Source organism: Drosophila albomicans, chromosome 2R, assembly GCF_009650485.2.
Source record: "Drosophila albomicans strain 15112-1751.03 chromosome 2R, ASM965048v2, whole genome shotgun sequence".
NCBI lineage: Eukaryota > Metazoa > Arthropoda > Insecta > Diptera > Drosophilidae > Drosophila > Drosophila albomicans.
The window spans coordinates 30,713,048-30,724,101 of record NC_047631.2 but is presented as its reverse complement, the minus strand read 5'-3'; the positions used below and the strand labels follow the sequence as shown (position 1 = coordinate 30,724,101).

Genomic DNA, 11,054 nt, shown 5'->3' with positions numbered 1-11,054 from the left:
TTAGGAAAATTATGGATTTATTATATTAATTAAAATTTTGAAGTTTTGTACAAAATTTTTATTTCTTCAGATATTTTAATAATCTTTTGCTTATGGATCAACATGGATCAAACATAAGGAACAAATATTTTTTTTCTTATCCCCACTACTTAAGACAAGCTTAAACTATTCAATATTATTTTTTTCTTTAAAAGCTTATTAAATTGCAAAAAGAAAAACATATATTTTAATTTGTCTTCAACCTTTTCCAAGATACTCCTAAACTAAACCTATTTTAAAATACCCGGTAGATCTGAGTAAAGAGTATTTCAATTGCTGTATTTAAGTTTACTTCTTCTTTTTTGCAAGTTTTCATTTAGAGATTCGAGCACAAAGTGCAAGCCATTTGCAGCTGCTTGGTTTTGCCAATTGTCGATGGTTACTTTAATCTTAACTGCGAAGCGATGATGATGGGGCCGCCAAGACGAAAAGCCTGTCAGCCTGAAAGCTAAAGACGAAGATGAAAACGTAGCTGAAGCTAAAGCTGAAGCTTAAGCTGAACACGCAGACGAAGACGATGAAGCCAAAGCGTGGCAGCCTCAGGTATTTGGGTTAGTGTGTGCGGTTTTTTTTTCATACACACTTTTTTTTTTGACTACTGAAGTTGGCCATAATCAATGGCAATTATTGGCACTGGCGATTATTAATAATTAAATGATTGCGAGCGAAAGGTATTCAATTGTTTAGCGCTGCAATTTATAAACGTTTTGCACACTCCAAAGACAGCAAATACTCGCAACTTACTCAGATAACTAACTAACAACTAAGGTGGGCTGCACTTCCGAGCAACAAAGAGCCGGTAAACCAATTAGTCTTAATTGCCTTTGCGTTTGCGAAGCCAACGCTTAATTTTGACCAAAAAGTGCCCGACGGCGTCAAACAGCGCAGAAGCCAAAGTCAAGTCAAGTGGGAAAAGGTGAAAAACAAAAGTAGCAATGGCAACAATAGAGCAACGAACAAGAAGAGATAAAAATTGAAGGCGTTTTGCATACCAAAAATGCCGAAACAAAAAGTAAGTGGTAAACTCCCATCAGCGAAGAGATTTACATCAACTGATTATCACTCATTGTCAGCCAGCCAGACAACTGGCCTCTGTTTGATAGCCTCGACGTTGAGCAGTGTAGATCAAACTGGAAAAGTCTCGGTATCAAGACCTTGCTGGAAAATTGCAAAATGTTCACGTGTTATTTACGCGTTAATCGTACGCAATCGAAAGACGCCGTAAAACAATTAAATCAGACCAGAGATGAGTTAGAGTGAGAAGGAGGGTGAGGAGGAGGATTGCGGGCACTTATTTGCGCCAGGGTTACCGCAGTGCCATTTGCATTTAGTCGGCTTAACAGGGCGTTAAGTTGCGCCATCATATATGGAGGTAAATAAAGCCATAAAACTACAAAATAACAAAATAAACACACACATATTTTGGTAATCAGCCACAAAAAATCAGTAGAGCATCGTCATCAGAGGAGCGTTTGTTAGTGAAAAGTCGTGATATACTTGGCATAATTAAGGTGTTAGCAAGTCAAGGTTGTCTTTAATTGTGCGCAGCTGGAAATCGCTCTCAAGTGATTCCTTTTCCTTTCTAAAAACGCATTTCACTTTTTTCGCCAACGCATTTCACTCGTCTGCTGCAAATGCAACACAGCAAACAAAACAAAAACACAAAGTAAAACAAACACAAAGTGTGCAACATTCATGTGAAATTGTTAAACAATCCAACAAAAAGCAGAGCAACTATCTACAGTCAATACTTCATGTTTGTTTTTTGTTGTCTGGCGCATTTGGAAATCGCTTACCAAATCAAGTAATTAGCTTTTTGATTTACTAAACGCGCTAAATTGTCAACTCGCATGTTTTATTTTCCTTCGTTTTTCCTTTATCTGCTTTATGTTTGCATCTTCGTTTTTCGTTTTTTTTTTTTGTCTCCTCGCTTTTGCAAATTGTATTTCATATTCGCGCACATTTCACCAGCGACAAATAACAAGTATACGCAACCATTTGACTCACTTTGTGGCATCAACAAAAACAACACTTATTCGACCACTTCGACATATCTAACATATAAGCTGCACTTTACTTCAACTGCTGCTGCTTTAAGTTGGTTTCTTGCATTTTCCCCCTCAGTGGGGGACATCAGCAAATTGGCGATTTCTCTTTCTCGGAAAACTTTTGCAATAATCATAAAATTTTAACACAAATATTGAGCAAAAGTAATTATTATAAATAAATGCCGCAGTCTTCGCATAATTTCGCGATGTCTGCATGACAAAATGTCGCCTCACAGAGACTCTACAAAAATAATATTGATTCAACTAAATGCTGCAATTAATTATTTGTTCATAAATTTGGGGCATCACAAAATTCAAATAAGCCTAGCAGCATAATATGAAAGGTAGCAAAAAAATTTTGCTTGACAAAATATTAGTTAAGAGGTAAATAAAATTATATTGCTATGAGCTAACTTTATAAATTCACTAAAATAAATTAGGGCATCACAACAAAAATAAAATAGGTACCTTAACTTAAATTAAAGCAAAAATTTAACCCCTTTAAAGTCTGCTTGACAAAATGTTGCTTTAGAGGTAAATAAAATGGTATTAATATGAGCATACTTTATAAATTCACTGAAATGTTTTAATTTTAGATGTATTTTAACACAGATATTAAGCTAAGTAAATGTTGCTTAGGAGGCATGTGAAAACAGTATCTAGTAATCTGAGGAGGGAGAACAATTCATTATTTGTTTGAAATGAGGGAACTCTTTTGTCAAGAATATTATCGATTTTACCATTACATTTTAAAGAACAACTAGATAAGACATTTTATTAGATTATGAATGGAATGTATAGGGCAAATAGTAGTAAGTAAACTACTTAGGAGGTAATTAGAATAATATTGATTTACACTAGCTTTACAATGAATTAAACTACTTTGACTTGGCGGCAATTAGGAGCATTAACTGTTTTTAAAATACTCCAAAAAGCCAACTAAATTAACAACATTTTTATATGAGAAAAAGAAGATTAAGAAGCAATAAAAGTAATATATAGATATATAATATTCAGTAATATAATTGAGCCAATATATTAATCAATTGATTAATATATGTTAAGTAATGCAAATAATATTCATAAAGGAATATAATATTAAGTACTTCAATAGTAAAGAATTTCGAATCTATAATGATTATATATTAATTGAAGATAATCTACATTGAAGAGCCTCTATTATTAGCCAAAAAACTAATATAAAAGAAGCACACAAATAAAATGTAAACTATTGCAAATATTCACCTATTTTAACGTCACAAATTCAGCCCTATCAACAACATTAAGCGATGATATCACATTAGAGCAGGTTAAGGTATTACACCAATATCTCGGCTGTGTTATCAGACAACGAAACTTGTTCGTATTTAAAGGGGCGCCTCGCTTGTTAGCGGCACAGTTCGAATTCTATCGCTAGATCGTTCATTTCAACAAAGCGTTCAACAAAGCGTGCAATATTTGCAAATCAAACTAAATTCATACCAACAAAGCATTTAAAATTTGAAAGTAACAATAATTAAAAATGGGTTGCCACAAACACGAAGAAACTACGCCGATGGAGGCCCCCAAATCCAAAGGTTGCCACGAACGTAGATCGTTTGGACCTTGGTCGAAGATGCAACATCAGGAGCAGCAACATCATCATCATCACCATCATCATGTGCATTTCAATGGCATGGTCTGGGATGTAAAGCCGCAGGAGAAGCATGGACATTGTCATAGAAGCAAGCACGCTGGACACTGGTGGGGACATCATCAACAGTTTTCCCATTTGCCACAAGAGCAACATTTGCATGAGGCGCCACCAAAGTGCTTTTTTCGTGGCATGCGACAGAGGAATCACAATTTGCCCAATTACGAGTCGCACATCCTGTTCGATTATAGCGAGAACTACAATTAGACGTACGATTTGCTTCTCTCTCATATTTATTCTATTCAAATTGCTATGGAGACGTTAATAAGTCCATTGATCTTTGCGTATACTTAATTTTAGGCTTAATTATAACAAAATAGTATTGTAATTATATTAATCTGTCATTGAATAAAGAATGATTAATGAGCAGCAGACATTATTAAGTCGTATCTAAACACAAACACACACAATACAATATATTGTAGATAAGCAAATGCACAATTGTGAATTTCACAATCTCAACAACTTTGGTTGTCATTTGTTTTTGGTTTAGAGGCAAACATGTGAAAGCAGTATCTAATAATCAGGGAAGGCAGAACAATTCATAATATATCAAAGTATTGAATCAGCTATTTGTTTTGAATGAAAACCTTAAGCAAAGAATTATAGTATAAAATAGTTATTATCATTACATTTTAAAGACTAATTCAGAAATTTTATTAGTTTATGAATGGTTTTGATAGGAAAAACAGAAGCCAGTAAACTGATAAGCTACACAGAATAATACTAAGCGAAATACTCTATTCAAGACACTTTGACTAAGTCAATTTTCTAGTATAGAATAAACTTACTTTATCATAAATATTTTAAGGTATAGAATCTGATTTAAAATTGAATATGAATTACACAATTTCCAAATTAATTTTGTAACATTAATTCAATCAATCTTAAAAGTGATTCTTAGCCTGGAACTCTTTAATATTTAATTAGCCAAATTCATTCAATAGACCTTTCTTTAATCTTAGTGAATCTAAGCTACTCTTTAAAATTTAATTAGCAAAATTCATTCACAGAACCATTCTTTAAATTCAGAATTCTCTTGGAAATGATTCTTAGTCAACAACTATTTAATTTTATAGCCAATGTGTTAGTTAATTAAGTTTTCAAACTACTCCAACGTTAACAAAAAACAAGTAAGAAAGCTACAGTCGAGTGCACTCGACTGTGAGATACCCGCTACCCATTTTGAATAAAAGAAATATATTTTGCGATAATTTTCTCAAAATATACCGAATATACTGCAAAAATACTAAAAATATACCAAATAGTATATTTGGTATATTGATATAGTACCGCATTCAAAATATACCATAGACGGCACAATATACCAGATTGTCATCTAAAGCAACTAAGACCCCTAGTAAGTAGGCGTGTTTGCCCATACAAAAGTATTTCTTTAATAACTTCGACAATTTTCATCTGATCGCAAACCAAATTTTCAGGAATCATAACTACTATAGTTATTATTATATATACCAAAATTCGCAACTCTAACTTTAAAATTACGCTTGTTATTCGATTTTTTTGATTTGCGGGGGCGGAAGTGGGCGTGGCAAAAATTTGAAACAAACTTGATCTGCGTGCAAACATAACAAATGCTGTCGAAAAAAAATTATAGCTCTATCTCTTATAGTCTCTGAGATCTAGGTGTTCATACGGACGGACGGACAGACACACAGACACACAGACACACAGACGGACAGACGGACAGACGGACATGGCTAGATCGTCTCGGCTGTTAAAGCTGATCAAGAATATATATATACTTTATAGGGTCGGAGATGCCTCCTTCTACCTGTTACATACATTTCCTGCCGGCACAAAGTTATAATACCCTTCTACCCTATGGGTAGCGGGTATAATAAATAATTATTTAATAGTCTACCTTTTTTCATTAGTATATTAATTCATTTTCTTCGAAGATCATCTAAATTTAAATATTACGAACTCCCTCGACAAATTATTGAAATTGATCCAAACTTCTTTCAAGTTTTTCCGCCTAGAATTTATTTACTTTTAGGTTTATTTTTGAACTCCGCAACTAATTGGAATCGAAACCGATTTATGATATTATTAATTCGAATTTCACTAAATTATCCAACAAAAGTTTACAAGCTACAGTCATAAATTGACTTTCCCAATTGGGTTAAGTTCGCTGGGCCATTCTTATTTGGTTGTATTGTACATAAATAAAGCACACGATGTTCGTGAACTGACAAGAGGCCAAATCTTATAGATAAACATCATTGGGGATTGTGGATTTCCGCTGTTGGTTGCATGCCCTTTGAATTGATTCAGTCAGGTTTTAGGTTTGGGTTGGATTTAATTGTAATCTGGGTGAATTGTGTTGCGCACATCTCACGCTGATGCTTCCGCTACGTGGCAGATAGTTGAAGACGTTGCAATCGACGGATGCTGCCACCAGAGCATAATAATAATGCAATTTCATGCTGCATTAATGTTGCACTTGTTTTATGAACTAATTCTTATATAATATGCACAAAGCTAGGAGTGAGGAGAAGGGAAATCATAGACGCTTGCTTACTTGCTTGATGGCTGACATTGACAACATTGATTGATTAACTTGAGAAGTGAAAATTAACCGAGACACAAATGGCCACAAGACACGAGCTTGGCCATTTCGATTGAAGGAGAAACTGCCAGCAATCTAAGCATCCATCCATCCATCCATTTCTATCCTATGCCCAATCGCAGACAGGCACATCATCTGGCTTGATATGTGGCCAAAAACATAAAAAAGAAACAGAAAAAAAGTGGCGCGACGCAGTTGCAACAACTCCTTGGGAGGCAGCAACCACTTTCACAAAACTTTGTTGCCAAGTTTGCCTTTCAGACTCTTTCGACCAGTTCGAGCAGCGTTTGCAATTCTTATTACAGAATCAGGTGCAACTTTTGCTTTTGCCTCAACTCAGTTGTTGTTGCTGTTGTTGTTGTTGTTGTTTATGTCACTGAACTGTGCGATGGCAATTAGGCCGCACGTTCGGTTGACAGTAAAAGTAAGCAGGAAAAGTGAACGCAATCGAAGTTGACCCGCTTTTTGTTGAGAGAAGCAGCAGCATCAGCAGCGGATGCACAAGCTGAAGAATAACCAATACTAAGACTTGTTATTGCCTTGTTGCCACGCATGTGGCACGCAGCTGTGGGGCAAGAGCATTTTTTGGAAAAATCTCGTATTCCGATCGCTGCTTGGCCTAAAGCCAGCGGCAAGTGTCGTGTGTCAGTAGAAGAAATTATCCACAAAACACACACCAAAAAAAAAAGACCGGCAAGCAGTAAAATACAATTTACAAACAATCTCGCGCCCCAAACGAGCAATTGGCGTGACTTAATGATGCATAAATCAAATCTCAGCAATGTCTATATACTCGCCATTCAGATACACAGAAATGTGTCTGGGGCAGCTGCAACTTGCAAGATCATTTGAATGCCGCTTTAATTGCCGCCAATGAAAGTATCTAAATAAAATAAATAGAAAAAGAAAGAAAACTGATAAACCAAATAACCAGAATTTCCAGCCAGACAGCTCAACGCACCGCGAAAAACGAAAAACAAACGAAAACAAATCTTACTTTTATTTGTGCGCACAAATCGAAAATTCTTCTTTCACTTTTCGCAATTTCACAACTCTCAACAGCAAGACGCAATATTAACAGTTTTTACTTATACTTTGTGAAAATAATAAGAGCTTTTAAGCTCTTAACTCTTATCTTTTTATGTGGTGTGACATTCAAACACCTTTTCATTCAACCATCTATAAAATAAATGTTCTAAAACTGTACAAAACTACAAAATCAAAAACTCTATTTTTTATGATAATATTATAAAAAAAGCAAAACTATTCATTTCATAAGCTTCCACAGAAGTTCGCAATATTAGGTGTTTATACTATAGAAGTTCAAAATAATAATAATAATAATAATAATCATATGCATGCTAGAGTCTATACATTTGATAAACTGCGAGTTTCAAACACCCTTTCTTCCACCAATTATTCGCAATACAATTTTAGGGCCATTAGAATAATTGCTCTAAAAAGTATAAAATCTAAATATATTAACTTTTATTATACTGCTGTGACTTTCAAGTACATCTTATATTTTCATATTCCAAAAAATAGTACGAGTTGATTATTTTTTATTTTAAGAGAGCTTTTCATATATATAAAAATACGCATCGACAAATACCATATAAATATTTATATAAACAGCTATGATAAAAATAGCAAATAAATTTAATATTTCACCCAGTTCTCAGCACCTCTTCAATCTCATAACAACTAATGTCATATTGACTTAGGTTAGGGTATTCATTTGTGTATACTTATTGGGCCTAGTATTACACCATAATCTTTCCCATGTTATCACACAAACTTTTTCGTATGTATATAAAGTGCGAATGTTCCTGTTTGCGACACAGTACGAATTCTATCGCAACTTACCAAAGAGCTTATCCAATATGGTCAGTCCCAACAACGAAGAGCAAAATGCGGCGCCCAAGCACCGGAGGCGCTGGCATGAAGGGAGACCAAGAAGACCATGTTCGAATATAGCGAGAACTACAATTAAGAGCGGCATTTATATCACTGCAGTGTGTTTGTTAATCGGAGCACTTTGGAGGAAATAACGTTTTTTTTTTACAAGGAGCTTGAAAATTTTCACAAACTAACCGCGATATTGAAGCACAGAATATACCAATAAAAAAACAGTATGTTCTTTTAGTGGTCACACTGTTCGCAAAATGTACAACCGATAACCGAGTACAGTCGATAAATAAAGTACGTTCAGCTGTGAATGTCACAGCTGATAGCTATATAAACAGCTGAGCCGCTTGTTTTTGTTTACTTTTGTTCAATAGAATCTAATTTTCAGTGGGAAAAAGCTTGAAGAAAAAAATAATATATATTTAAAAGACAAAACTTGCAGTGAAAGATTCCGTTTTATTGAGACGTCTAAAATACCTTTCCTTGCAGCACCTTGTCGATAAAACGACCCCAGCTATACTCCAGCAATGCATAAGCCTTTTGTTTCTCGGCTTCCGTTAGCGCCGAGTAGCGCAAGGAGTTGTAAGCGAGACTCTTCAACACTCGGATGCCAGCATTGTTAGGAGCCAAGCTCATGATGGCATAGTAGAAATCATAGCTTAATCCTTTAGCATTCCAGAAGCCTGGATCATCGTTGCATATAACCACCGGAATATCCAAGGCCATGTACTGAGCACCCGGATGATTACGCATGTCCCAGACCAAGTGCAGCACCTGATTCGAAATCGGATTCAGCTCAACGGCAATTTGACGTGTCTTCACGGCATTCATAAGAATGGGATGCTTGACCAGGGCAAAACCGTGGCCAATGCGTGTGGCATTCAACAGCAGCGCATCGAGCAGATTAATATCCGTTGAAGCGCTATACCAATCTACCAAAAGATCACAACTATAATTTTCATTCATTTTAGTTATCAAATTTAACTAACTTGTTTCGCCAGCATGCAGAAATAGACGCGTGTTGGGCGGCAGCTCCTTTAGAACCGAGATTTGCTCATAGAGCGGCTTGCCCTTATCCTCCTGACCCACCAAATCAAAGCCCACCACAAAATTGGGAAACATGTTTCTGCCAAAGCAAGCAAAGAAATGAATGACCTTGATCAATCAATCAAATAAGCTTTACTTACTGCAACAACTTGAACTGTGCAACATTCTGACGCATCTTCTGCTCGTCAGCGCCGCGCCACACGGCATAGATTAGCTTAATGCCAAGGAAATTGGGATGCAGACGCACAAACTTCTCGTTAAGCTGCAGCAATTCACGCACCGACTGCTCCTTGGGAAAAGTGCGTCCACTGGCATCATAAAGCTAATGGAAAGCAGAAGATTAGAATAAATTATGGGAAAAGATTTCTTACTCACTTCATGCAGTCCAACTCGTAACTCAGCGTACATCACATTGTCATTGAAGAGCTCCTCGAGCAGCTGCCAGTGATAAGCACGAAATGCAGGCAGATAGTAGATGGCTTCACTTAAGGTGTCGAACATGCCCTGGAACTTGTCCCACACGGCCGTAATCGTAGGATACTCCACTGCGAAAATTGAAAGGGAAATCATTTCAAGACAGCTCTTACAAACAAAGCCGCTACTCACACTCGGGCACCGGCGTATACAAGTTAAACAGTCGCTCCAAGTTCTCGTCGTACAGCGCAGGATCAATGGAGTTCCTACGCTCATCGGCCACCAGCACATATTGCGATGAACAGCCGTGTTCCTTGGGTGCTTTTCTAAAGCTTAAACGACTTCGACCCTGCGCATTTGTGCACCGCAACATGCCCGGCATATAGGACATGTTTTGGACTACCCACTTGGAACTCACTGACGCCGTGTTGTGCAAATGAAGCACAGCTCCTTTGGGCATTTGCTGGAGGAATCGAAAGATGGCGCTGCGATCGATCAGTGGCTTTGCCTTGAAGAAGTGCATTGCAGCCGCATTCTGTTCGGCATTGCGAAATCCTTGCGCTAATTCGCCCAGCTTGTACTGCATGAAGAGATCATCGACCTTGGCCTCATCGCTGCTGAGACTAATGCGGCCGCCAGTCATCAGCTGCTCCTCGGCATTCAACACAGCCTGGCGTGCTTTCTCATAGCCTGCAAAGAAGAGGGGAAATTATTTATCTCATTTAGTTATAACACTTAGCCCGATTAGTTCTTGAAACTAACCCAAGATTGGTACTACTATCTTTTTAAAGATTGTTACATACTTAAAAATATAAGTACTGTTCAAAATTAATAATTGAGAATAAATTAGTCATAAAAATGTCACATTAGCACCAAGGAATGAAAACAAAATAATAAGATTTATGAATAGAATGTTTGCTTAGACCTTAGAATTTATCAGGCAAGTGTTATATACAAATTACTTGTAGTTATTTAATTCATACTTAGAGCGTATTCCGATTGAGCAGCAATAGAGCTAAGCAACGTTCCAAGCAACAGCAACAACAAGTGTTTCATATTGACCGTTGTGATTTGATTTGGCCCAGTTAATGAGCCGCCTACACAAATATTGACTGTGTTTCTATTTGTTGACACGTTGTTCAAGTGCTTCGCACTTTCTTCCTGGACTATTCGAAATTCGGAGGTCTGTCCGGTAGCAGCTCACGTCAAGAACTGTTTGTGCTCGACGACGCCAAACACAAGCGACAAACAGACAGCAGGCAAATAATAAAAAATAATACAAAACAAAATTGTTTTAACAATTGTCTAAGCT

At 36.5% G+C, this 11,054-nt stretch overlaps 1 protein-coding gene across 1 annotated transcript; it reads right to left on the bottom strand.

The window, feature by feature from the left end:
- Window positions 1–8,719: 8,719 nt before the first annotated feature.
- On the bottom strand, window positions 8,720–10,936 carry LOC117575871 (adenosine deaminase 2). Its single transcript, XM_034260302.2, has 6 exons — window positions 10,726–10,936; window positions 9,935–10,432; window positions 9,704–9,873; window positions 9,469–9,650; window positions 9,271–9,407; window positions 8,720–9,213 (listed from the first exon to the last, which is right to left on the bottom strand). The coding sequence occupies exons 1-6, from the start codon at window positions 10,796–10,798 to the stop codon at window positions 8,750–8,752; spliced, it is 1,524 nt and encodes a 507-aa protein (XP_034116193.1). The 5' UTR covers window positions 10,799–10,936; the 3' UTR covers window positions 8,720–8,749.
- Between the last annotated feature and the right edge of the window lie 118 nt (window positions 10,937–11,054).

What these genes read in the sequence shown, in the direction of transcription:
- LOC117575871 (XM_034260302.2), bottom strand. Translation starts at nt 10,798, where the DNA reads ATGAAACACTTGTTGTTGCTGTTGCTTGGAACGTTGCTTAGCTCTATT. An exon ending in TCAATCGGAATACGCTCTAA is followed by an intron (nt 10,433 to 10,725) that starts GTATGAATTAAA and finishes TCTTCTTTGCAG; the next exon opens with GCTATGAGAAAGCACGCCAG. An exon ending in TCTGCATGCTGGCGAAACAA is followed by an intron (nt 9,214 to 9,270) that starts GTTAGTTAAATT and finishes ATCTTTTGGTAG; the next exon opens with ATTGGTATAGCGCTTCAACG.